This window comes from Callospermophilus lateralis, chromosome 18 (assembly GCF_048772815.1).
Source record: "Callospermophilus lateralis isolate mCalLat2 chromosome 18, mCalLat2.hap1, whole genome shotgun sequence".
NCBI lineage: Eukaryota > Metazoa > Chordata > Mammalia > Rodentia > Sciuridae > Callospermophilus > Callospermophilus lateralis.
The window spans coordinates 41,771,209-41,797,369 of NC_135322.1; the positions used below are offsets into that span (position 1 = coordinate 41,771,209).

The window sequence follows — 26,161 nt, forward strand, 5'->3', positions numbered from 1 at the left end:
ATAGGGACCCTTCTCACCTGGGCCCCAGGTACTAAAGGTTGGTAGGAGCCTCCCTCCATTGAAACAGCCAAACCCCACGGGTATTTCCAGATGTCCCCTTACCATCTCCTCCACTGTCTAATGCTTCCCACTGGACAATTGCTTAAATAAGAGACAAAATAACAAAGCGGGGAAAAACAATAAGCAACTGCTTTATTCTGGAGGATGAGTAACTACTACTGGTCAATTTAAGTATTTATTGAATAGTTTTACGAACAATCGTAGTAATTATATATATTGGGAGGAGTCCTGGGGATTGAACTCAGGGGCACCCAACCACTGAGCCACATCCCCAGCCCTATCTTGTATTTTATTTAGAGACAGGGTCTCACTGAGTTCCTCAGCAGCTTACTTTTTCCAAGGCTGGCTTTGGACTCGAGATCCTCCTGCCTCAGCCTCCTGAGCCACTGGGATTACAGGTGTGCACCTCAGTTATTAATATTTTTAACCCAAGCAAATCCAAGAGTTCACGTCTTAGGTCTCATCCTAGAATCAGGTTGGCCCATGTCTATAATCCCAGCTACTCAGGAGGATGCGGCTGAGGCAGGAGGATCACAAGTTTGAGACCAGCCTCAGCAACTTAGCAAGACTCTGTCTCCTAAATAAATAAATAAATAAATAAATGGAAAGAAAAATCACATTTGAAGAAGCACAAACAAGCAAACAAAAGCAATGAACTTGGAATGCAGGCCGTCCTAATGAACTCACCCTCTTTGCTTTCAACACTCCCTGGTTCTCCTTGGCCCCGGAGTTTCTCACAGTCTCTCTCACTCAGCCAAAGAGGCCGTTTGCCCTCCCTTAACCTTCTCCCCTCCTGTTCTGCTTCAGCTCAGCCCCTGAGCCAGCAGGTAAGAATCTTTCCTCTAACAAAGATGGGGAGTGGGGGGCGGGGAAGCTGCCTTAAATTAGCAGGGAAAGGTAAGGAAGCCCTGCTCAGCGATGTTAAATCATTGATGTCCCTTCAAATATGTATAAAAATCTTCCAGTTAAAAGGCACTTTTATATCTAGTCTCTTTGCTCCCCGGAGCTCTCCGCGGTGGGCGGAGGGTGGCTAGCACTGCCCTTTGACTAGGAGCGAGGCGGTGAGCATCTGTCTGCCATGACTTCGGTGATTCCGGGCCCAGCCACTGATGCCTGGAGGGACTGGGGTTCATCCCAGGGCATTTGGTTTTAAGGATTCCCTTCAGGGAATAAGAGATCAAGGTGGGGGTGGGGGATAGAGCCAAAAGAGCCATCCCTGTGGTCGTGAGGACCCCTGGGGCCACCCTCCACCCTGTTCGGTGCTGCTCACTCCTCCCTGATCTGAACGTGGGGCTCCATGGTGGAAGGTCAATGGCAGTTTCATGACATCATCCAGTGCCTTAAAAAAAATCATGACTTTCTTGAAAAGAAACTTCTCTGCCCCCCACCGTGGGAATGTCCACTCTGGCCTCTGTCCAGGAGCCCCACAATGTCCAGCCCGCCCCAGGCTGCCTGTTTTCCATCCACAGAGCCACTCCCAGTTCTCTGGATGACAGGGTCTCTCTCCACCCCTTCCCCACCGCTCCCCAGCACAGGCCATCTGTCCCTGCGCTGCCCACTCACAGCCCTTTTAATAGCACCACCTTGGGGAGGATGGTCCCCAGGGAGGTTTCATAACAGGCTGGGGGGAGGGTGGGGACATCCCAGGGCTGCCCAGGCCTGGAATGGAGTCGGCTGTTCCGGGAGGCAGGTGGCTAAAATAGTCCTAGTGGGGGAAGAGTTTCCCAGGGTGGGGGCCCTTCTTGCAGCTCCCCACCCAGATGGATGGAGGAGTGTGCGCACATCGGAAAGGAGGCAGGAGAAGGGGCAGGAGAGGGGAGAGGACGCCTTTCTAAAAATACAGCCCATCTGCACCGTGTTAGCTAGTTTCCTCTGAAACCACTGGGAACAGAGCTGGGGCATGGCAGGGCGCAGTCGTGCAGTGATCTGGGGCCTGGGTGGGTGGCAGCCAGCCCTCCTGGCCCCTGTACCTGGGAGGCCCCGCAGTTCTCCTTTGGGCCTCTGTGAGGCTGAGTGCCCAGCAGCTCCCATACCAGCCCGGACTCCAGCAGGGAGTCCCCATGAGCTCATGAGGCACCATCTTGGCACCTCTGGAGGGCTGAGCTTCCTGCTTCTGATGGAGGCCCAGGGAAGCCCCGAGCTGCCACCTGGCCTTGCCAAAGCAGCACTGATACAGAAGTGGGTTCCCTCTTGTGCCCTTGGGCTGTGTGCACTTGCTGGATTTTCCATGGGGAGAAACCAAGAGTGCAGAGGTGGGCAGGGACGCGGGATGCCCAACCGGCTGGTGGGCGTGGTCCGTCTCAGGGCAGCAGGAAAAGTCTGAGGGCTTCACCCTTAGGAAAGGCTCGAATTAGATTTTGGAAAAAAAGGGAGCCAGGAATGAATGGATCAATCAAGGAAGCCATCCTTCCAAAGCAGGCAGCCATGCTGTAACAAAATGAGCACCAAGGTCCAGAGGCAACTGAGTGGTAGAACTAAGAAAAAAAAAATTTTTTTTAGAAAGAGCATTGAGCACCAGCCCAGGAGTCCATGAGCCCAGTCCTGGCCCCACCTATGCAAGTAATTGCTCATTAACCTCAGTCTCCCCATCTTGCTTCAGCAAGCACTTTATGACCTGGGAAATGCTTTGCAAGAGGCCCACGCCTGTAATCCCAGTTGATTGGGAGGCTGAGGAAGGAGGATCACGAGTTCAAAGCCAGCCTCAGCAACTAAGCAAGGCACTAAGCAACTCAATGAGACCCTGTCTCTAAATAAAATACAAAATAGGGCTGGGGATGTGGCTCAGTGGTCAAGTGACCCTGGGTTCAATCCCCAGTACCAAATAATAATAATAATAATAATAATAATAATAATAATAAAAAGAATTGTTACTGACCTTCAACCAAATAGTTTAAAAGAAAAAAAATGTTTTCCCTGATTTCACACAATTGGTCCTGGTTTGTCCTTCCCTCATGTAGTGCCTGGGGACTTTTTGATATATAGACTTCTGTACTTCTTGTGGGGGAACCATGCATATTTCTCACACTTGGGATAATACTGTATATTACTTTTGTAGCTTCTCTTCCTGTTTGTGACACAAGCATTTCCCCCATATTATTAAATTATATTTTATAACTAGTGACCCATACTGTATGTATATAGTGACCCGACATCAATCCTCTTCTAGTTTTTCTCTATTGTTCTCCCTGGTGGGCATTCTTGGAGCTAAGCCATCAGTTTCCCTCCCTCGTTTCCTAAGAGAGTTTCTCCTAGGAAGGGGGATTGCTGAATAGGAACCTTTTAAAATAATTTTAATCCATTTTACAAAACTGCCTTCCAAGATGGGCACAATGGCATATGCCTATAGTCCCAACTACTCTGGAGGCTGAAATGGGAGGATTAAGTTCCAGGCCAGCCTGGGCGATTTAGCAAGACCCTGTCTCAAAATGAAAAATAAGGACAGGGGATGTAATTCAGTGGTATATACCCCTGGGTTCAGTCCCCAGTAACCCATACACCCACAACAAAACAAACTTTAAAAACTGCCTTCCAGAAAGATGTATCACCCATCAACAATATGAGAAAGTGCCAGTTTGGGTGCGTCTTGGCTAGTTAGCACCACAAACTTTGCCAGTTCTATTAGCCAAAAAGAAAAAGAGGATCTTATTTTACAGTTTGACTCCTAATGAGCTTGAATGCTTTTCTGTGTTTTGATTGGCCCATTTTAATTCTTTTATGAATTTCCAGATTCTTGACAAGTTTTTCACCTCTGCCATCCTGAAGTCCCGAGTAAGGGATGGTTGTACCAGGATGATTATGTGGGTCCTGGTCCCCCACCCCAACCTCCTTCTCCTGCTGCTGGCTCCTCCAAACACGCATTCAGGGGCATGCTGGGTACACAGCTGTGAAAATGTGACCCTTCTTGCCCTGAGGTTCAGAGGCTCTGGGACCTCCCAGCTATGGGCTGAGACTCTCAATGCAGGTGACCTGTCCTGACAGCTCATCCCGCGCTTCAGGGCCTGCCACCCTGGCCATGTCCCCTCGTGCCTCCTAGGCTTGAGCTCCCAGTCCTGGGGAGGCTCAGCTCTGTCCCTCTCCAGCTGTGTGTCCTCCAGAACCTCATGTCCTCTTCTGGCCCTCCGGGGCCTCCTCACACACCCCTGTGATTCCCCATAATGCAGGATTTTGTTTTGAAATGTCTTGGGGATCATCACGTGTTGCCTATTTTTTCAAAACACAGTTCAACTTTTAAGGGCAAATACACAAAGGACACCCTCGGAGTGTCAATCCGATCCCCTCAAACCCGCCTGTGCCCCTGCCCCCGCCCCGGCTCTGGCTTGCGACGTCCTTCTTCGCCGGGAAGAGTCAGAGCCCGCCCCGACCTCGCCCTCCTTCCCTCCTAGGGCTGCTGCTCCACGACGTGACCATGGCGGGACTGCAGGAGCTGCGATTCCCCGAGGAGAAGCCGCTGCTCCGGGGCCAGGACGCCACTGAGCTGGTGAGTTGCCCCTTGGCGATCCTGGAGGCAAGCGCGCCACCTCGTGGCGAAAGGGGAACAGGTGCCTTCCCTGCCGTCTTGATGGTTCTCAGGGGGCTCAGGTGGGGCAAGCCACCCGGAGCAGCCCTTGATAGTCCCTGCCTTGAGAGTTCCCGGGACAGCTGAGCAACCAAGACCCAGACAACCTCGCTGTGGCTACGGGTCTCTTTGAGGGTGGGGCTTTGCAGGATCAATGTCCCCATGTGAATGATGTAAAGACCTGGGCATAGGCAGGTGAACACACTTAGCCAGGGTCACACAGTTAGAGGAGACCATGACAAGCCTGGGTTCTGGGCACCACACAGCCCCCCCCCCAGAGTCACTGCTGCCGAGTGCTTCCTCTGGCAAGGGGTGGAGGCTGCCCTGCTGGCAGGGCCTGCCCATATCTTCCTATCTTTCTGTCACAAGCTTCTGAGGTCCAAGGTTCACCAATAGTGCCACCAAGATCCAGGGGACTGAGAAAACTCAAGATGGCAATTTTGTCCCAAACATCCCTCAGTTGGGAGGCCAGATGCTGGATTTCAGAGTCTTCTTCTACCCCACACCTTCTTCTAGTGACTCCCCGTCTGCCTTCCCTTCTGTCCCCTCCCAGCGCGATCCTGTGTCCACAAAGGCAAGATCTTGAGTAAACCTCTGAGGCCTAGATTATTTGAAGGCAGCTATTAGGGGTTGGCAGGTGAGCTGCACACTTAGTAGGTCCTTTGTTCCTACTTTACTCACTCCTGACCCAAACTCCCATCTTGTTTTTTTTTTTTAACTTCAATACTTGGGATTAAACCCAAGATGCTTTACCCCTGAGCTACATCCCCAGGCCTAGCCCCATGGCCTCACTAAGTTGCTGAGCCTGGCCTGGAACTTGCAATCCTTGCTTTAGCCTCCCGAGTCTCTGGGATTACAGGTGTGCACCACCATGCATATGCTTGCAAGAGCCTCCTCCTGGTCTCCTTCTGCCCTTCCTACGTAAGACCCTTTTACAGTACATCACCTCGCTTCACCCGGAGCTAGTCAGTGACTGCCATCTCGCTCAGTTACATCCACAGTGGCCTTCCTGTGTGGCCTGCACCTGCCCCCACCCCATCTCCCGCCCTTCCCTCCTGGTTCACTCCTTCTGGCTTCCTTGAACATTGCCATCTTATTCTGGGCTGCTCCCTCTGCCTTGGAGGCTCTAATATGGGCACGTGCAGGGCTGGATCCTCATTTTAGTCAGGCCTCTGCTCAAGGGTCCCCTCCTCAGAGAGGCCTTCTCTGACCACTGGGTCTAATACTGACACTCTGCCACGTTCTCCCCTGGCCCTAGCACCAACCACTATCAGCCCCCACCCGCTAGCTGCTGGGCAATCATCTGGTCTGTTTTATGCCCACGTCTCCCCGGTACCTAGTACAGCACCTTTCGCACAGTCATCCCTCAGTAAAGAGATGGGATAGATGGGAGCCACAGATTGTGATAAGCTCCAAAGAAAGAAACTTCTTAGAACTTTTGGAGAAGTTCTTCTTCTCCAAGATAGTTTGTCTTTTTTTTTTTTTGGTAGGGGTACTGGGGATTGAACTCAGGGGCACTCGACCACTGAGCCACATCCCCAGCCCTATTTTGAATTTTATTTAGAGACAGGGTCTCACTGAGTGGCTTAGCATCTCGCTTTTGCTGAAGCTGGTTTTGAACTCGAGATCCTCCAGCCTCAGCCTCCCGAGCCCTGGGATGACAGACAGGCATGTGCCATCGCGCCTGGCTCCAGTTTGTCTTTTGAGGCACATGAGCAAAGACCTCTTGTGAGACTCTGGAAGGGTTCATGCTGAGCCCCTGGGACCTCTGTGCCCACTACAGTTGCTGGAGGGGGTGGCTTACAGAGGCTCTGGCTGCTGGGACCAGACATGTGACTGTGACCCTGACCAGCCCCCTTGGCGCAGTGCGGAGAACTGAGGACATTTTGGTCTGACACCTCTGTGCCTGTGGCTTCCACTGCTCTCCTGGAAGGTGCCCAGAGAGATGCTGCCCTTCCTCTACCTGCCTGGCCCACCCTTGCTGCCCTCCTTTCCTGGCTCAGTAAGCCCTCTTGCCCCCTCTGCCCCCCCTGCCATCCTTCTGCTGCAGCTGATCTCTTCTTCATCCTGGGGGCCACCAGGACCAGACCAGAGTTAGCCACTGTGACACCCCTTCCCCTCAACCCCTCCGTGTAAGAATCAAGTGTGTCCGTCTGTCCTGGAGTCTTCGCTACTTTCTTGAGTCAGCATAACCCTGTGCCGGGGACCTGGACACAAAGGCACATTTAAAGCCCAGTCCAAGACCCAATGAAGTCTCCTCTGTGGCCCCAGCGAGGTCTTCAGGTATCGGGTATCAGCCCACTGGGGGCCCTGTGCCTTCGAGAGCTGTTCAGTTTCTCTCTCAGGCTGTGACATTCACACACAGATTCCGCCTCTCCTGCCGCTGCATGTGAACGGACCTGCCTTTGTCACTTTCTAAATCTCCTGCAATTTGCCAGGTGCAAAATCTTGGGAGTCCAGTGAGCAGTGAATGCAGTCAGCTCAGTATCTGCAGGTTCCACACCAACCACAGAGAGAAGGTATTAGAAAAAAGAATCCTGTCTGTACTGAGTGGGTGCAGACTCTCTCCCTAAACAATACAGTATAACAACTATTTACATAACAGTTACCTTAGATCAGGTATTATAAGTAATCTAGAACTAATTTAAAGGGTGCTGGAGGATGTGCATGGATTCTATGCAAATATTACACCACTTTGTAGAGAGAATTTGAACGTCTGCTGATCTTGATGTCCCAGGGGGGTCCTGGAACGATGTCCTGCAGGTAGGAGGGACTGTTGTGCTTCTAACGTTGACCTGCGTCCCTCCTGCCTCTCTGGACTGGCTTGCTTTGGAGACTCCAGGGCCTGGTGGGTGCAGGGATCAGTGGGAGGCTGGGTGCTCCTTCTCCTGGGCCTGGGGGCCACCCTGTCTCCCACACGCCACTCTTGGACCTTCCACTGCGCTCTTTTCCTTGGGGTTCGGGCTCACCTCCCATGGCTCGGGGGAGGGGGATTCAGACTGGCTCACATTATCCCTGCAAGTTCCCTGCTTTTGGGGGCCATCCCCCCACGTGCCTCGTCTCCTGGGGCCGTGCCCTGAGAGCTCACGCCATTATCTGCCTCATCCTTCTTGTCAGGTTTTGTTTTTAACAAAACTGCTGCCTCCCCCTCTCCCTGAGCTAATTGCCCCAGGGAAAGTCTCTGGTATAAAACCTCCCACGTCTGCTTCCCCAGCCTGCCTCCCGCCAGGCTTAGAGTGAGAAGGTTCATCAATAACCAGCCCCAGCCCCTTTCCCCAACCGTGTTCCCTTCTCCCAGTCCCGTCCCCTTCCTTCGGAGCTCCAGCAGTGCTGCCCTGAGGTCTCTGGATGGGCACAGTCTGGCCCTCCTCACAGCAGGCCCAGAGCTCAGCCTTACCTGCGCAGGTGCTTGTCTCCTGGTGGCTTTCCTTCCCTGGTCTCTGAAGTGGCCCTGAGAGCTGGCCCAGCTTCCTGGTCATACAGATGAGGAGAAGGGACCCAGAAAGGACAAGTTACACCCTAGAACCAGGCCCAGTGGCACAGTACCCAAGGGCTGCCTGGTGACACCCCGCCACACCCCCGGGTTCAGCTCTCCACTCGGCTCTCCGTCCACGCAGCCTGGTGACCTGCAGGTGCATTTGAGCCAAGTCACCCTCATGCGTGAAGTCAGATTGTTCATGCAGGTCCGGGTGTTTGGGAGCCATTCCCACCAGGCTTTGCGCTGAGAGCACAGTCAGACATGGCCCTGTCCTTGTGGCACCTGGAGTCCAGTGGCAGGACCCGCACTGAGCAAAGATGCATATGGCTCAGTGTCACATTTGCTCAAATGACTTGAGAGTGCACAGCAGGGGCCCTGACAGCCCCTAATGGGTTAGAAAAGTCCCTCCACTCTGTGCCCCGTGGGCTCAGTGGGCCCATCCTGTGTGACCATCATAGCGCCTCTTCCTGCCCCTGCCCCTGTGTCCTGATGGTCTGACCCTGAGGAACGTCTGTGGGGGCAGGAGGGCCCAGCAGCCAGGATTGGAGTCCAAAATTCTCCTACTTTCTAGCCCTGGGCCCAGTCTCATCCTTGTCACCTATATAACAGAAATCTTTGCATTTTGAATTGGCAAACCCATAGGCTTATCCACTAAGTACTGGACAGCCTAGTACCTGGCACCTGGGGAGCTGGTGGCCACTTTCGTTGTCACTGACATGGACGGAATCAGAAAGCCAGCCTGCTCCAGGAAGAGCCGCCAGAGGCCTCTCATGCCAACCAGAACCTAACTTGACCCCTTCTGTTTGCCTTCCCACAGGAGAACCCTGACACCTTCCTCTCAGCTGTGGACACAGACTGGAAGGTAGGTTGAGGCTCGGCCTCCCTAGATATGGAACCCACAACTGGCCAGCCTCTCTTCCCACCTGTCCAGGCCTCAAAATGTCTTAGTCCTTCATTCCACGTGCCCCCATCCTGGAGTGGCCAGGGCTGGGCATCCCACAGTCACTGCTCACAGCAGCTCTGCCTGACCCCTGCCCAGTGGAGAGATGCCCAAGATTGAGGCAGTGGGACCCTCCGAACAGGACAGTTGGGAAGCCAGGGGAGGCCTGGGGAAGAGAGGACGGAGAAGGGAGGGAAGGATGTTGTCATCTGAATCAGCATTTTCCTCCAATGAGAGCCAGGTTGACTCTGAAATAGCTCCTGTTTCCATGGCAGCAGTTGCCTAGACAACCATGTCCTCTTTAGTTTGATGCCAGATTCTCCATGAAAACTGCACCTCTGTTTTTATTCCCCTGCATGATGACTGTGTTCACTTGGCCAGTCATTTCTCCCCTCTGGGTCCCCTAGTGACCATTTATCTCCAGGTCTCAGAAAATGACTAACAGCCGTCACCAGGGGAACCTTCCTGGGTGACCAGATCCCACCGTCCATCCAAATGTGCTGAACCAACGCAGACCCTGCCTCCTGATAGACGGAAATAGCCCCCAGGCCACTGTCCTTGTCTCTGCCTGACCTCGATGTGGGTCAGTCTCCAAGCCCCATGACAGCACCGGCCTCGTGGTCTGGACGTCGGCATGACGTGCAGGAGGTGGGGCTGCCTCTGGCTCCTCCCCCAGCAAGCAGCTCCCTGCAAGGATGAGGATCTGGGCCTATGCATTGGTCCCTTGGTCACGCGCCTCTTCAAGGACACCAGGGGAGGCTTTGGGGCACACTATGCATATGCTCAGATCCCCCCAGAACACCATCTCCAAACACAAAGGGCTCAGAGATGGAAGGAAAGGATGGGACTCAGCAGTGGGGGACTAATTGTCCCTGGAGGAGGGATGGGAGGGATGTGGCCAGGACACAGCCCAGCTTGATAGGAAGGGACGGCTGGAAATCAGAGCAGACAGGACAGGGCATTCTCTTTGTCCTCAGTGCTCCCAATGAGGGACTAGGTGGGCACATGGGCCCTGAGGAGGGAGCTGGTGAGATAAAACCCCAGAGCAGCCAGCCCCGGCCCCCCAGGCTAGTCCTAAAGTGGGGGAGGCCCAGCCCTGCCACACTCACCCCTGCTGCAGGAGCGATGGGGGGAGCTGGGCCTGGAGGAGGCCCCTGCTGCGTGGGAAGCTCCCTTTCAGCTGAGCCTCTGAGCACAGGCAAGCCCCGCCCGGGACTCCACTCCTGGCAGTGGCACCCAGGTTCTCAAGACCCCTTGCTTGGTGAAGGGCACGTGTTAAAAGGCACCTTCCTGTCTCCCGCAGTCACACAGCTTGGAGACAGCTTTTTAGTTTTTAAGGAAAGTGGTCACAAAGATGGCCGCCATCTGGATCAGGATCCGACATGGATTTTATCCCAAGTCACAGTGGCAGGCTGTATGACGACCTCGGCCTCGGTGGGCTCAGCCAGGGGAGATGGACCAAGACAGAGACCAGCAAGCACCACACAGGCCTGAGCCGAGGTCCTGGCCCTGCCACTTATCAGCCATGAGGCCTCCAGCACAAGTCAGTCACTCATCTGTAGAGTGACACAGGCAGCTGAGTGTCTGTAAGGTGACGGGACCCATAGATCCAGTCCTCAGATGCTTGAATGACTGACAAGTGGCCACCAGTGCATGGAGTCAGAGCCAGATGCCTGAGTATGTCCCTAGTTCTGTGGTCACCTAACTGGGTGGTGTTGGGCAGGTTACCAAACCGTTCTGTGCCTCATCTGCAAAGTGGATGTTAAAAGGATAAAGTGAGATAATGTGCAAAGTCCGTGAACAGAGCCTGGCACGTGGGAGACATTCTGATGTGTTTGCTACTCGGTGATGTGACCTCGGGCCCAGTGTGCCAAGCACTAGTAAGCTCCATGTTTTATTAGCTGGGTAGCAAAATTACCTGACCTCTCTGTGCCTTGGTCTCCTCATCCTTTCCCGTAGGTTTGTGAGGGTTGTATGGGTTACATATGGCTGCGTGTTTCTCCCATTTACAGATGGGAAGCCTCCAAGAGGTTGACTGATGTGCCCAAGGTCACATTGCAAAGAAGTGGCAGAGCTATGGCTGGCACCAGGATTTGGCTAGCAAAAGCTGAATCTGTCTTGTTCAGACACAACTGCGCAGCCTCCAGAGAAGGGGTCAGCAGTTGGAGTGTTTTTGTAGTTTTGGTTTTGTTTTGGATTGAACCAGGGGTTGCTTGACCACTGAACTACATCCCCAGCCCTTTTTACTTTTTATTTTGAGAGAGGGTCTTGCAGAGTTGCTGAAGCTGACATCCAACTTATGATCCTCCTGTCTCAGCCTCCTGAGTTGCTGGGATCATAGGCCTGTGCCACCACCTCCGGGTAGGGGCCAGCAGTTTGTAGAGGCTGGCAGATTGTCTCATCTCCCTACCAGGGGAGGCAGAGTGGAGTCAGGTCTAGAGTGAAGTAGGCAGTTTTGTGGTCATTCTTATAGCGACTCAGCGAGGAAGGCACAATTCCTCCCTTACAGCTGCAAAGCCTGAGGCACAGAGAAAATAGAAACCTCACCAAGGACCCACCTAGGGGCCGGGCAGGACTTGTGCCCAGGTCTGTGGATTTGCAGCCAGTGAGCTGAGCAGAATTGGGGGTAGATGCAGGGGCAGTGCTAAGCCAGCTTCTCACCTGCAGGAAGGGTGGGGAGGGGACTGGGTGGGCACATGGGGAGCAGAACTCCAGCACCTTGAAGAAGCACATGGGAGGACTCAGGGCCAGACAGGCAGGACTGGGCCTGTGCAGGCCGCCTCAGCTGTCCAAGCTCATTCCTGTGTCGTGTATCTGCAGAAATGGGGAGCAAGGACAGACTGGAGGGGCTGGGGGAGACCCCGTTCCACACCACTGCACTCTTGCTAGGAAGTGAGAGGTCAGAGATGGGGCAGGGAAAGTTGTTGGTGCCCAGAGACGGAGGACACGGCCAGGAATAGTATACATGGCAGGTGTTGACCAGGTCAGCAGGCAACGGTGGTCAGAGCATCCGCTGCCTTCCAGTGGGGCTAGCCCGAGAGCAGGGCTGTGGGCACAGGCTGGGGTGAGCAGCGTGTTCCTTCACCAGTGAGACAGAACCGGGGCACCACCCGCCCTTTCTGTCACTCCCATTCTCTGCCCTAGGGCTCCCTCCTCTGGTCTCCTCCCTGGCTTACCTTCCCTCCTCCTCTGCTCCCCTCAACTGTCCTTCTCCTCTGTGGCCTCTGCCTGCATGTCCCAGGCTAGCCCCCACCCAGATTCCTGCTCCCCGGGAGGCCAGGGCATGGCGGCCCGAGGTAGCTCTGTGCCCGGGAACCATGCCCCACACCACTGACTCCAGGAGAAGGGTCTGGCTGGCCGTGTGGAAGGCACGGGTCAGCTTGGACTGAAGGCCTCCTATTCCTCCTCCTCTCTCTGGAAACCTCAAGCCCCTTACATGGGGCGGGGTGGGGTACAGAACTGGTGTGTTCTCCACGCCCTGCTCCTGCAATCTGCCCAGGACGCCCACCCCAAAGCTCCCTTCAGCAGTATGGGCAAGCCCTGGGCATATATGTGGGCAGAGTGAGAGAGAGCCCTTGGCAGGTAGGGGAGAAGGATCAGTTCTCCTGAAGCAGGGAGATGACCCAGTTGTCCCCCAAGCAATTCCTCAGGTCTCCTCAAGATCCACGCCTTCCTGTTGGGGAAGCTGGGGCTTAGGGTCTGGCCTTGGGCCCTTTGCTCCCAGAGGGTGAGTCAGGGGCTCTGCCTCTGGGGTGTATACCGTGGGTCCTGCCCAGTGTGCGTCTGTGAGAGGCCCCTGGGTACCTAATGCAGGGTGGCCCCTGACTCCCATCTTCTTGGGATCCCATGTACACTGCTGCTGTTGGAGGGCGCCTGGGTGCTGGGGGGCAGGCGAACATCGAGGCAGGGACTGGGGACCATCCAGAATGAGGTGTTGCTGGGGCGGGAGAAGCAGGAATGAGGCTGGGGTGAGCGAGGACCTCAGAAGCCAATCGGAGCCAGGTTTGTCTCCAACAGCCAATCTCAGAGCAGGGACTCGGGGAGAGCTAGTGGCTGCAGGGAGGAGGGGCGGGCCTGGGCTGGGCCAGGATCTGCATATAAATGGCCTGGGAGCTGTGCCCCGTCACAGAGCAGACTGTCTCCCACTCAGCCACCCTTTCCTCCGGACCCGAGTGACTCAGGCCTTTGTTTGCCCTCCTTGATCGAAGAGTTCCCTCCCTCGGCAAGATGCCGGAGTGCTGGGATGGGGTGAGTGAGGGCCCTGGGGGCAGCCAGCTGCGCAGGGAGGACAGGGCATCCTTGTGACCTGCAGGAAGGACAAGGCATCCTCTGCCCATGTCTGGTGACAGCTCTGCCCTCAGTTGCCTGGAAACACTGGGGCATAGCAGGAGGTTCCAGTCTTCCTGGTGACCTGGTCTGCAGATGCATGGGGGCAGCTGCTACTCAGGTCCTGGGGGGTGGCCTGGAGGGGTGGCATCTACAGGAAATGGAATGAGTGTACTGTCCGAGTCTTCTCGTTGCCTGTGCGGACCTGTGTGCCAGTGTGTGCACACCCTGGTGGGTGTTCTCTGCCTGCCATGTGCCTGTCTGAGTGGCTGCTTGGGTCCTTGGGACCACCTCAACCCAGTGGGGGAAGGGTGGTCTGCTGTGAGCCCGAGGCTGTGCTCCTGGTGTCTACTGTGGTCCTGTCCTGGAGGCGTTGCTGGGAGTTTGGATGGCTGCAGTAGTGCCATCGAAAGGACAGGCAACCTCCACCTTAGGAGTTGCTCCTGCTTTTCCAGGGCACAGAGGGGCAGAGATCTGGACCTGCAGGCAGGGGACCCTGCAGGGAAGGGGACAAAAAGGAGTGACCCTGACTTATTTTGTAGGTTGGGGAAGGCAGCGCTGGAGGGATGACTACATGTCCCTAGGTGGGGGGCCCAGGGCACCTCCTCCTGCCCCCCAGGGCAGCAGGTACCCAGGCCCTGTGCCACTTTACCTTAAGGAGGGAGAAGCGAGACAGGCCAGCCCCACCGCACCTGCCTGTCCGTTGGCAGACCATGGCATGGCCCACTGCATTTGCCACTACGTCAGCATCCACCGCCCTTGCAGACCCTGTCCCCTGAATAACTGATGCGGCTGACAGTCGCAGCACCACCCGCAGTGTGCTAAGGCCCAGCTCAGACCCCAACTTCCTCCAGCCCTCAAGGTCACGGCGAGGAGAGCCAGGCCGAGAGGGATGTCAGAGCCCCCTCTCTTGCTGCCGCAGTGCATCCCTCGGCGCCCACCTGGGGGGGGGCGGGCTCTGGCATGACGTCACCGAGAGCCAATGGGAGCGCCAGACCCTGAGAGTTGGGGGGCTCTGAGCTTGCAGACTGCGGCCCTTGGGGAGACCCCCAACTCTGAGCTGCCGGAGTGGGGTGTTGGGCCTGAGCTCCCCCGCAAGGGTCAGAGGAAGCGCTGGGAGGTCGTTGAGCGGTCAAGGTCACTCGGCCCCGCGGGAAGGTAGCCGCCAGCCCTCTCCCGGACAGACCCTGTCGCCCCGCGGAGGTGGGACACAGTAGGGCGGTTCTGCGGCCGCTGCCGAGTGTCTCGGGACCTCGGCAGACACACCAGGGCAGGGAGGGGACAGACTGGGCTTCCTCATCCACAATCGCCAGAGGGTGGGGCGGGGGTCTGTATCTGGAAGGTGCCTCAGGCCCTGGTTTCTGCCAGGCAGGGCAAGGGCTGACCCGGAGGCTGCAGAGAGCCCCCCCCCCCAGCCAAAGAGCTTTTCCCCGTGCACCCCAACCTCATCCCTCCAGAGCTGACAGCCAGCAGAACAGGAGTGACTGGTGGATGTGGCAGGGTCGCCCCAACAGGGGCTGCTGCTGTGCAGAGGCTGCCTGCTCAGGAGGTCTCTTGGGCGAAACTTGATCTTCTTAGAAAACAGCCCTTGGTGCCAACCCTGGCCTCTGAGACAGGCTGTGGCAAGGATGCCACCCCTCCACTCCCACCCCTGCCCCGGCCTCACTCTAGGCTCAGAGTAGGGCTCAACCTTGGGCCAGTCACTTCTCCTTTCTGGCCTCCGTTCCTCCCCCTCTGCCTCTATTCAGCTCGAGGAATAGAGGAGACAACACATGAAAAGTGTCTAGTCAGTGGCCAGGGAGCAGGCCTTGATCTGATGCGCCCTGAGGGTGGACAGGGAGGGCTGCCTGGAGGACCACGGGAAAGGAACAGGCCTCCAGGCAGAATGTGGCTTCCAGGGTGTGGCCTCTGGCCACTGGGATGGCACCTCGTCACTCCTTGCTGAACATGCAATCCGTGAGGTGCCCTGCTTAGTCACATAGTAAGGGGCAAAGCCAGGTCCTCCTGCAAGACTGGTGACCCTGAGCAGCAAAACCCAGGCCAAGGACTCAGGAGGAGCAGGAGCTGCACTGCAGAAGCCTGGGGGAGGGCTGGGTGTCTAACCCTGCCTTGCCTGAAGGGGGACCTTGGATGCTGGGGCTACCCGGAAGGGCATTCAAGGTGGAAGGAGCAAGGGCCCTGAAGCGGGGACCTGGGCAGGGCTGTGGGGCAGGGCTGTGGGGCAGGGCTGGGTGTTTTCTGAGGGTGCCAGGCAGGCCTCTGAGGCTATTCCCCTTCTGCAGCAGGGAGCCCTTGAGGATTCTGGGGGGGTGGGGGACTTGGGCTTGGGTGGCAGAGCCATCCCGAGGGGCTGCAGCAGGATGCAGAAACCTGGCCTCCTGGCCCCTGAAGGACTGAGTGTAGGGTACGGGGCTGGGCCTGGCCCGGGCAGCACTATCCGTTGACTGGTTTACAAAGGGGACCAGAACTTTGCTTGCAATTGCTGTTGTTGCTATGCTGAGTACCTCTGAGAACGGGTACTGCCTCTGACCCTTCCTCCCGGGAGTGGGAGCTGCTTGGGTGATGGGAACAGGACACTAGCTGGCGGCCACACCAAAGTCCCTGAAGTCTTGGGCTGTCCCAACCACCACATTCCCCAGAAGAGCCAGGAGTGGGGGCTGCTGAGAGCATCTGGCACTATCTGTTCTCTCCAGGAACATGACATTGAGACGCCCTATGGCCTTCTGCACGTGGTGATCCGGGGCTCCCCCAAAGGGAACCGCCCGGCCATCCTCACCTACCATGATGTTGGCCTCAACCGTAAGTGCAGCCTGGTTTCACGCAGCCCTCCCCTCAGCACGGCCTCCCCTCTCCGCCCTCCCACAGGGCCTGGTAAACCCCTGCTCACAGTTAGCTCTTCTGGCTTGGCTTTCCCTGCTGGGCCCTGAGGCTGATCACATCTGCTGCAAGCCGACAGGGCTGCTGGCCTCCTTTCCCTCCCCTACCCATCGGCTCAGCCAGCTGAGAGGTGTGTCTTTGCAGACAAGCTGTGCTTCAACACCTTCTTCAACTTTGAGGACATGCAGGAGATCACCAAGCACTTTGTGGTATGCCACGTGGATGCCCCCGGACAGCAGGTGGGGGCGTCGCAGTTTCCTCAGGGGTAGGTGCCCTGGAGCCCCTTCTCCTGTGTCCAGTCCACCCCGCAGGCTGCGCTGGGCCTGACCTCCTGCCCTGCCTGCAGGTACCAGTTCCCCTCCATGGAGCAGCTGGCCGCCATGCTCCCCAGTGTGGTGCAGCACTTTGGGTGAGTTCCCTCCTGATCTGCCACACTGTGGAGCCGTCTGCACATGTCGAGCTGAGGGTTGAGGGTGGGGTCCGCTCTGGATGGGTGTCATGGGAAATGGCACCCACAGCCCTAGAGTGACCACCCGTCCTCTGCACCAGGTTCAAGTATGTGATTGGCATTGGCGTGGGAGCCGGAGCCTACGTGCTGGCCAAGTTTGCAGTGAGTTTCTCTCCTCCACCCAGGATCCCCTCCCTGTGCCCTTTCTCCCTCTTCTTCCTCCCACTCCTCACTTATTAGATTGTTGTTTTTTTTTGGGGGGGGGGTACTGGGAATTGAATCCAAGAACCTTTTATCATTGACTTGTGTCCCCAGCCCTTTTTACTTTTTATTTTGAGACAAGGTCTCACTGAGTTGCTGAGGGTCTCACTCAATTACTGAGACTGGCCTTGAACTCAGGCTCCTCCTCAGCCTGTGAGTCACGAGGACTACAGGTGTGCATGTACCACCGCACCTGGCCTCTTGATTGATTAGAAAAGCCCCTTTTCATTTTTTCCTTCCAAGGAAATCAACTTTATAACAAGAAAAAGAGGATACTTTTTCCATACATTTTTTTCAAAAGATTACTAACTATAATTTGCTTCACGATTATCCAAAGCCAGAATTTGTATTAGCAACTTACTACATCATCAGTTGCTCTACCACTAAATAAGGGTTAAGGTAACATTTGAACATGAATAATTTTTTAACAAAATATTACACGTATTAGGGTCATGAGGTTTAAAGTCATGTTTCAAAAACATCATGTTTGGGTTCAGGAAAACTTTTCATCTCTAAAAACAAACTTAATTTTTTAGCATTCAAAACATTTTTTCCTTCAATAAATAAATAAATAAAGAAGCAAGAGTTTTCAACTTCATTCAGTTCCCGGTTTCAGCACTTGATCACGTGGCCGCTGGACGCTGCTCTGTGCTCCTGCAGAGGCTGCACAGGCCTGGGAGTTTGTGTGTTTCTGTTTCTTCCTGAACACAGACCCACAGTTGATCAGGAACTTCAGATCCCTTTCATGACGTCTGATACAGAACAGGCTTTGAAAAGGTCAAGTTCCTAATTGATACCACAAGGGCTTTATTTTCTATAAGAGCAAAGAAGCAACATGTTTCAGACTTTTAAGATGTTTAATACTCTCAATTGCAACACCTTCAAAAATATCATTAACAGGGGCTGGGGAATGTGGCCCGGTGGTGGAGTGCTTGCCCAAAATACAAGGCCCTGGGTTCAATCCCCAGCATGGCAAAAAATAAATAAATAAATAAATAGTATATGTGTATTCACACACACACACACACACACACACACACACAAAGAAAGGGGTGAGAAACAGTGATATATTCTAAATAAATCAAAGAATGTATAGGGGCTGGGCCATGGCAGCCCACGCACATCCCCAGCTGCAGCCAGTTGATCCATCCTTCAAGAAGGGCATCTTGAAGATTTTCCAAAGCATTTTAATTTCCTCTGACTTCCTAACCACCTGTGAGACAGGCAGGATTTTGACAGCCCATTTTCTAGGTGGAAGAAGGGGGCTCCCTGCACCCCATCCCTCCCCGCGTCCCCCAGCCCTTCTCCCCTCTCCCTGCAGCTCATTTTCCCAGACCTCGTGGAGGGGCTGGTGCTCATGAACATTGACCCCAATGGCAAAGGCTGGATCGACTGGGCTGCCACCAAGGTGAGCGCGGTGTCCCTGGGACAGGGTGGTGACTCTGCGCGGTGCTCACACTGGCTGCCTCCTCCCGCAGCTGTCCGGCCTGACCAGCACTTTACCGGACACGGTGCTCTCCCACCTCTTCAGCCAGGTAAGGGGAGGGGGCTTCTGCAGACCCTAGCTGTCCTCAAACCGGAACAGGGGAGGCTGGGCGAGGAAGGTCACTGAGGCTTGGGAAGCTGCTGTTTGGCACCATCCCTCGTCCCATCCAGCAGGAGGAGGCAAACGTGGTTACTTGGCATCTGACCTGTCTTGCGCCACATTCTGTTGTCATCCCTGATGCCCAGCATCTGAAAGACCCACAGGAGTGGGAGATTTCCCCTCTCCTCTCCTCTTGAGGCCCCGCCTCCCACCCCCCCCCCCATGGGGAGCAGGGCCAGGGCTGCTCTAGAGGTGACACCCACAGGTTCCCTTTGTGCTCCCTCCTTGTCCCCTCCTCGCGCCCCCGGGCACAGGAGGAGCTTGTGAACAACACAGAGCTGGTGCAGAGCTACCGGCAGCAGATCGGGAACGTGGTGAACCAAGCCAACCTGCAGCTCTTCTGGAACATGTACAACAGGTGTGGCAGGCACTTGGGCCAGGGGGTCCCCTCCCTGTAGTCACCCATAGGAGGAGACAGGGAGGCAACATGCCCCATTTGTAGATGATGAGCAGGTTGTGGAGCCTCAGAGAGCGGTAGCTTCCTTCCCAGGGTGCACCCTCCTGGGGGATAAAGGGGAGAGGGGTTTGGGGCCTTTGTTGAAGGGCCTTGCTGACTGGGAGCTCTGGGGGTCATTAGCAACATTCCCAACCCAAAGACACGGAGACTGGGTGCTGACCTCTATAAGCTGCAGGAGGTCAGATGAGATTATGCATTATAGCCATACTCTTCAGTCCTTTGGGGGTTGTCCTTTGGGAAGGTAGCCAGGCCCCCACCACTTGCCCTCCCTCCCTCCCTTCCCTGTCTTTTGCAAGTATTTATTAAACATTAGTTGGAAAACCAAGAGCGAATTAGTCCTGCCTTTCAAATGATCCAGGAGCCAGGCCAGCAGCAGAAACTCCCCCACAAGAATGGCAATGCCCAATTGGGGTGTGGTGGTGCAGGCCTATGATCCCAGTGATTCAGTAGGCTAAGACCAGAAGAATCCAAGTTCAAGGCCAGCCTGGGCAACTTGGCAAGATCCTGTCTCAAAATAAAAAGAACTGGGCCTAGGCACAGTAGCCCATGCCTGTAATCCCAGTGGCTCAGGAGGCTGAGACAGGAGGATCATAGGTTCAAGGGCAGCCATAGCAATGTAACGAGGCCCTAAGCAACTTAGTGAGACCCTGTCTCTAAATAAAACGTAAAAAGCATTGGGGATTTAGCTCAGTGGTTAAGCCCCTCCCGGTTAAATCCATGTACCCACCCCCAAGAAAAAAAGAACTGAAAGGTGGCTTAGTGGTAGAGCATCCCTGGGTTCAATTCCCAGTATCACAAAAAAAGGGGTGATCCCAGCACTCTGAGGGAGATAGAGGGCAAAATCTGGGAGCCCACCTGGCCTGAGTCGGGTTTAGAAGTCACACGAGGGAAGCCCAAGGGCCCAGGTTCTGCAGAGCAGGTTCACGGCTCCCTGTTTTACCAGTTGGCAGTGTTGGGTTTTGGCACTCTCCCTCCAGCCCTGGGTTGCCCACCTTTGCCTCTGCCCCTCCCCTGCAGCCGCAGAGACCTAGACATTAACCGGCCTGGGACGGTGCCCAATGCCAAGACGCTCCGGTGAGTGAACGCTGGCCCTCCAGCCTGCTCTGGACTTTGTCCCCCATGCCCAGCCCAGACAGCCTTTTCCTCTGTGTCCGCAGCTGCCCGGTGATGCTGGTAGTCGGGGATAACGCACCTGCTGAGGATGGGGTGGTGAGTGTGGGATTGTGTCCTGACTCAGGTGGGATTCAGAGTTGGATGCTCATTGGGCTCTGGCCAGCAGGGCCGATGTTTTGATACAGCCCAGGGTAACCTCAGGGACATGCATTGGATGGTGGCTTCCCATCTACCTCCCAGGCATCTTGCCACACTCCCTCGTCCTGCAGGTGGAAGGAGCTGGGGAGAAGAAGAAGCTGGCACAGGGCTGGACTGGCTGGCAGCCTGGTCCTCCAGCAGCGCAGTCCTGCGTGACTCCATGCACTTAGGCCCAGAGCCTAAGATCTCTTCTTCTAAAATTTGACCCATTATGAAATAGATTCACTAGCACAACCCCACTGTTCCCCTTGACCACCACAGGCACCCACAGTGTTGGGAGCCATGTGTCATCTCTCCTGTTGGAACTCTGGCAGCAGGCTGACTGGGGGTGGGTGCCCTTCAGCACAGAAGTAGCCAGAGTAGCCCCCATGTGCCTGGGAAATAGCAAACCACAGTATATGAGGCTGCGCTTGCCATCTTGACCCAGGCAGGGCCTCAGTCTCCCGGTGATCCCCAGCACCTCTTGCCTTACTGCCCTGACCCTGAGGCTTCCCTAGACCCATCCACCTGAGTGGCCCTGGCTCTCCCTGTCCCACTAGCACTTGTGAACAGGACCTGATGATGTCGGGCCCCTCCTGGTGTGGTGGGGGAATGCCAACTGATCTCCAGGACTTGGGGAGCCTGAAAGGAAAGCACCTGGGAATGGCTGCCTCTGCCTACCTGTACCTCCCTCCTCTGCTGTGGGCACACAACCCACCTTAGCAGGGGTGGGGTGGGGTCTTGCTGAAGCTGGCTCCTTGTTCCCAGGTGGAGTGCAACTCCAAACTGGACCCAACCACCACCACCTTCCTGAAGGTGAGCCCTGCCTCCCAGCCCCCAAGGTGGTCATGGCCTCAGGGAGGGGCCTGTTGGGGTCCTACCCAGGGCTGAAGCAGGACAGTGTGTCTAGTCAGCAGAGCCTGTCTCAGTGGGGGCTGCTCAGCTCTCCCTACTCTCTCCCTTGCAGATGGCAGATTCTGGGGGGCTCCCACAAGTCACACAGGTGAGACTCTTGCCCTCCTGTCTTTACACCACCTGCTCAGCCCACTTGGGCAGTTGTGGGAGAGCAAGGGAGGCCTCCCCCCATACCCCAGGCAGCCTATCAAAGCTTACGCTGTCCCACTCTCCTGCAGCCAGGGAAGCTGACTGAGGCCTTCAAATACTTCCTGCAAGGCATGGGCTACAGTAAGTATCCCTCCACCCAACCCCGACCTAAGGCTGGTGGGCTGGGGGCATGCTGGCACAGGGTGGATCTGGGAGCTGAGGAACCTGTGGGCACATGAGTGCATACATCTGGACCCCAGACCATGAGCCGTGCTCTCTGGACTATACCTGTGTTCTAAGTTGTATGTCCCAGGCCAAGCTGAGGCCCCTGTGCCTTGGAGGCAGCCTCAGGCACTCTTCTGAGGGTAGTACCTGGCCTGTTTGGGAAAGAGAGGCCTCTTCTCCCAGTCCAGGGCCTAGAGCTCAGTCCTGCCAGGAAGCCTGTTTGAGGTGAGTCACTCACCCCCTGCTGGGCCGGGAGACATAAGGACTCTTAGGGCACCTGAGAAGGCCCTTTGTCACAGGTGGAGGGTGGTACCTAGTGGCATTATGGGAGTGGGCTTGGGGTCTGGGGACCAGGGAAGTCAAGTGGGCCCATCTGGGTGTTAGGAGACCTGAAGACAGCCAAACCTGGGGAGGAACACCTGAAGACCCTGAGGAAACAGGACATGAAGGACCAGCTCCTGTTCCCTATCCTTTCTGAAACTTCGGGGCAGGGATGGTGAGACTCCGGTACACGCAGACATGCACACTCTCTTGAGTGGCTCTGGGGGACCCTCCCTCGCCTCTCATCTCCGTCCCCAGCACACCCACTGGCAGGAAGCAAACTTTCTGTCCCCAACTCGCTTGTTTTTTCCTCAGACCTCACCTGTCTTTGGAGCGTGTATCACTTTGGAAGAACTGATGGGGTTGACCTGGGGGAGTCTGGGAGATAGTGGGGACATGGCCAGGAATAACAGCCCTTGGCCCCAGGGCCTGCCAGCCTCTCTGAGAAGTAGAGCAGAGAGGCCAGGGCCAACAGGGAGGCACCTCCAGGGTCTGAGGCTGGGCCCTGTGCATGCAGGAAGCTCTGTGAACATTCTGGAGATGATGAATGAGCACCTGCCCCAGTGACCTCAGGGGCCCTAAAGAAATCCACCAGACAGCTGGAGCTGGGAGGGATTTGGGAGGTTGTGCAGGCCGCCCCAGTTCTGTAAGTGGGGAGACTTCACCCACAGAATAGTGAAGGCACTAGGCCTAGAGTATGGGCCCAGAAGGTCTTGTCCACATGAGCCTCTCATTGTCCCTGGCCAGGGTGGGAGGGGGGTAGATAAGAACCCCCATCCAAAGGCTCTCTTGGGCCAGACTGAGATTAGTCCCTGCTGTAGGTCCTTCCAGGGGCTGCTCTTGGGTGGGCTTGCAGGACTGGGCTCCTGTGGCTTGGCCCTGTGTGTTTGTCTGATCTCTTTGGTCCATCTCAATGCCCTGGCCTCAGCCCAGCCATGATCTTCACAGTGTTGTGTCTCCCTGTCCCCACCCCCTCTCTGGCTCTTCTCTCTTAGTTGCATACTTGAAGGACCGAAGGCTGAGTGGAGGAGCAGGTAGCCCTGTGGCCCCTCTCCTGATGCATGGACACCCCTTCCAGCCTCTCCCCTGCTCCTTCCTCTGTGCAGTGCTGCAGCCAGGTTGCATCTTGCTGTGATTTGGAAACTTATTGTGTCCTGCTGCACTCAAAAACTCAGAAGATTCCTGTTCTTCTGCAGATCCTGGTCCACTGTGGGCTCTATCCTGTTCAGGGCTGGGTCTCAGAGCACTCTTGCTTCTAGAATGCCATGGGCTGCGGGGCTTCTAGAGCTCTGGGAGTTAGAAACAGAACTTCCTCAGAAGTAGAGCCCAGGTCTGGCCTTGAGGGCAGCCATGCTGGCCCTGGCCAAGCCAAACAGGCTGGCAGGCGGGTGGTTGGGCAGGTGATTTCAGGCGGGTGAAGTTTGCTGGCTGCAAGTCTCAACTGTGAGAATGAGAGCAAAAATGGGCAGCTTGCAACCATGACATATGTCCTCCTTTACAAAAGCAATCCTGCTTCCCCATCCCATCATTCTTTTTTAATTCTAGTACTGGGGTTTGTAGCTACATCCCCAGCCCTTTTTGAGTTGCCCAGGCTGGCCTCTAGCTTGCAATCCTCCTATCTCAGCCTTCTCAGAAGCTGGGATTACAGGTGTCACTGTATCTGGCTCCCGTCATCCTCTTGGGGGAGGCCTGGTTGGAAACAGGGGTGGCTGGTCAGCACCTTCCCTGTCCTGGCCATAGCTCTGGCACAAGGCCCCACTGGCCACAGCCCCTTTGGCCCATTCACCGTTGCCAGCCCTGCATGCCTCAGGCCTGATGGTGCCAGTTCCCTGGCTTGGGATGGACCTGTGTCAATGGAAGACTGGGTCTCGCTGGCCGCTTTGCTTGTGTTATCCTTTTCCCAGCCGCTGCTGCCTCGCCCTACCTGGCGGTCCTCACACCTGTTCCATTTCTGTTCACAGTGCCCTCGGCCAGCATGACCCGTCTCGCACGCTCTCGCACCGCTTCTCTCACCAGTGCCAGCTCAGTGGATGGCAGCCGCCCACAGGCCTGCACCCACTCAGAGAGCAGTGAGGGGCTGGGCCAGGTCAACCACACCATGGAGGTATCCTGCTGAATCCCTGGGCTCCACTCAAGACACCTACCCACCTGCATCGAGGTCCCACTGCCATCCCTGCACCGGCTCATTTTCCCTTTAGTTTATTTTTGTGAGGGCAAAGGGGGGGCGGGGAATGGGGCTACTTCTTTTAAAAAATGAGGGGATCCACCTTAGATGCTGCAGCATAAGTCTACAGATGGTTTGAGGGGTCCCCATCCCCCACCCTCATCTCACTCCCCATGTGAACTTGGCTTATCAGGCCCTCACATCCAACAAACAGCCTGGACACAGTCAGGGCTGGGCCTCAGGGAGGATGGGGTTAGATGAGAAAAGAGTTGGAGTTCTTGGGCCAGGATCTAGGATCATTCCTGGATTAAAGGAAGAATATGGCTCCACCCTTGGACAGGCAGGTTTGGAGAAGGGATAGGGTTTTGAGATGGTCAGTGTTGGGTTCAGACCCTGATGTGGGGGCCAGGAAAGAGCAGCCAGGGACCCTGGAGCTCTGAAGGCCTCTCGCACTCCACTCCACCAAGCACATCCATTTCTGGTTTGTAGTACAGGTGTTAGGCATCGGGATAGTGACCACAAGGGGGCACTCTGACCAAGCAGTGGCTTTGCTGCAGCGCCCAGGCTAAACAGGGGCTGAAGGGAGTTTTTTGGCCTAGGGACATAGAGAATCCTGAGGGCAGGAACCCCAACACAGTCGCTTTCTAGGCTATACTCTGCCACTTTTTGGCCCTGTCCCATTCTGAGCCAAGGCCTCCCTGAGACAGAAGTTACCTATCCCTCTCTAGTGACCTGAATGAGGACAGAGGGAAAGGACTGGGATTGCTCTTGTATGTTTTGTATTCCCAAGAACTTCAAGGTTACCACCTGTGGGAGCCAGCAGGTGGCCAGAGGCAGTGTAGCTTAGAGTTCCTTAGACCCATTTGCCTTAGTCCCAGAGAGGAACCCACTCAGCAGCAGCGTGCTGTCCAGCAGAGCTCCTGTGCAGTGGCAGCATCTCCAGCAGGCATCACTGAGGAGGCAAGTTTATCTGGAGAGGTTGGTCCAGGGCGGCAAGACTCCAAAGCCCCATGTCACCAACTCTACCTGCTGGAGTGGGCACGGGCTGGGCTTGCTGGGTCTTGGGGTGGCAGATGAAGGTTCTTGAAGTAAACAAGGGGCCAGGCAGAGAAAAGCTCCCTATATACAGAAAAACTCCCCTCCTGCCACCTGAAGCCCAGGACTGTTGCCATTTATTTCCCACCCACCCACCTTACCAGGTATAATCTCCCAGCCCAGAAAACAGAGCCATTTGTCTCAGCCTAACTAAATTGTCACAACCCCCACTCCCCCCAGAAAGGAAAGCACTGGAAAAATGAAGGGCTGCGAAGGAGTAGGGTAGTATGTGGATGTTCTGAGGCTGAGGACTCCAACATCTGCATTTCCTCACACACATAGCCTCCTTTCTATAATCTTAAGCCATTACTAGATTGCTCTAGGGCCTGGTGGAGTGTAGTCTGTCCTCAGTTCTGTTGACTCACGTGCTTCCTTTGAATATTGAATGTGACTGTTTAAAGCTGGTAGAATTAACCCTTGTACTGTAGATACAACTGCAAGTATTTTTGTTTTTTTTGCTGTGTTCTTTCTGATATCTATAAATATCTATACATTATATATATATATATATGTATATTGGGTCCTCCTGCGTGTGGTTTTTCATTGGAGGTTGTCTCTTCTTTGATCAAGGTGAACTTTTAATGGGGAGTTTATTATTTTCCTCTCTGTACAAAGTGAAGAGCCTAATTTTGTGTATTCTGGTGGCTGATGTCCTAAGACTTTGAGAAGACAAAATGTAAAACAAATAAAACCCTTGTCAATGTAGAAAGAGTTACCTGTACTGAAAAACTAATAAACTAAGAAGAACCTAAGTGTGGCCATGCTGTGTGGAAGCTTTCCGAGAGACAGAATGTTCATGCTGCCGGGGCCAGTGCTTCTTGGGCTTGGGTGGGGTGGAGGGTGCCGGTTGAGGGCAGGGGCTGTTTCCTCATCTCTACATTTCCACCTATCCCTTACCAATCTTAACATCAATTCTACATAATGGATAATCTGTTTGGCCGTGTTAGGATAAAGGATCTGCCCCATGTGAGGCCA

At 55.2% G+C, this 26,161-nt stretch overlaps 1 protein-coding gene across 4 annotated transcripts in view; it reads left to right on the forward strand.

Moving 5' to 3' along the window:
- Ndrg4 (NDRG family member 4) overlaps positions 1–25,938 on the forward strand; it is a 41,652-nt gene extending 15,714 nt beyond the window's left edge. For 3 of the 4 annotated variants that reach the window (XM_076837640.2, XM_076837641.2, XM_076837638.2), the window contains exons 2-17: positions 4,443–4,537; positions 8,911–8,955; positions 16,053–16,158; positions 16,381–16,501; positions 16,583–16,645; positions 16,786–16,846; positions 18,267–18,353; positions 18,424–18,480; positions 18,845–18,948; positions 20,065–20,121; positions 20,205–20,256; positions 21,106–21,153; positions 21,305–21,340; positions 21,471–21,522; positions 22,923–22,961; positions 23,889–25,938. In XM_076837640.2, coding sequence (XP_076693755.2) covers positions 4,466–4,537; positions 8,911–8,955; positions 16,053–16,158; positions 16,381–16,501; positions 16,583–16,645; positions 16,786–16,846; positions 18,267–18,353; positions 18,424–18,480; positions 18,845–18,948; positions 20,065–20,121; positions 20,205–20,256; positions 21,106–21,153; positions 21,305–21,340; positions 21,471–21,522; positions 22,923–22,961; positions 23,889–24,043 — 1,155 coding nt within the window. In that variant the 5' untranslated portion in view covers positions 4,443–4,465 and the 3' untranslated portion in view covers positions 24,044–25,938. The remainder of the gene's footprint in view (positions 1–4,442; positions 4,538–8,910; positions 8,956–16,052; positions 16,159–16,380; positions 16,502–16,582; positions 16,646–16,785; positions 16,847–18,266; positions 18,354–18,423; positions 18,481–18,844; positions 18,949–20,064; positions 20,122–20,204; positions 20,257–21,105; positions 21,154–21,304; positions 21,341–21,470; positions 21,523–22,922; positions 22,962–23,888) is intronic. The other variant, XM_076837639.2, reaches the window with a different exon arrangement.
- Positions 25,939–26,161: the final 223 nt, after the last annotated feature.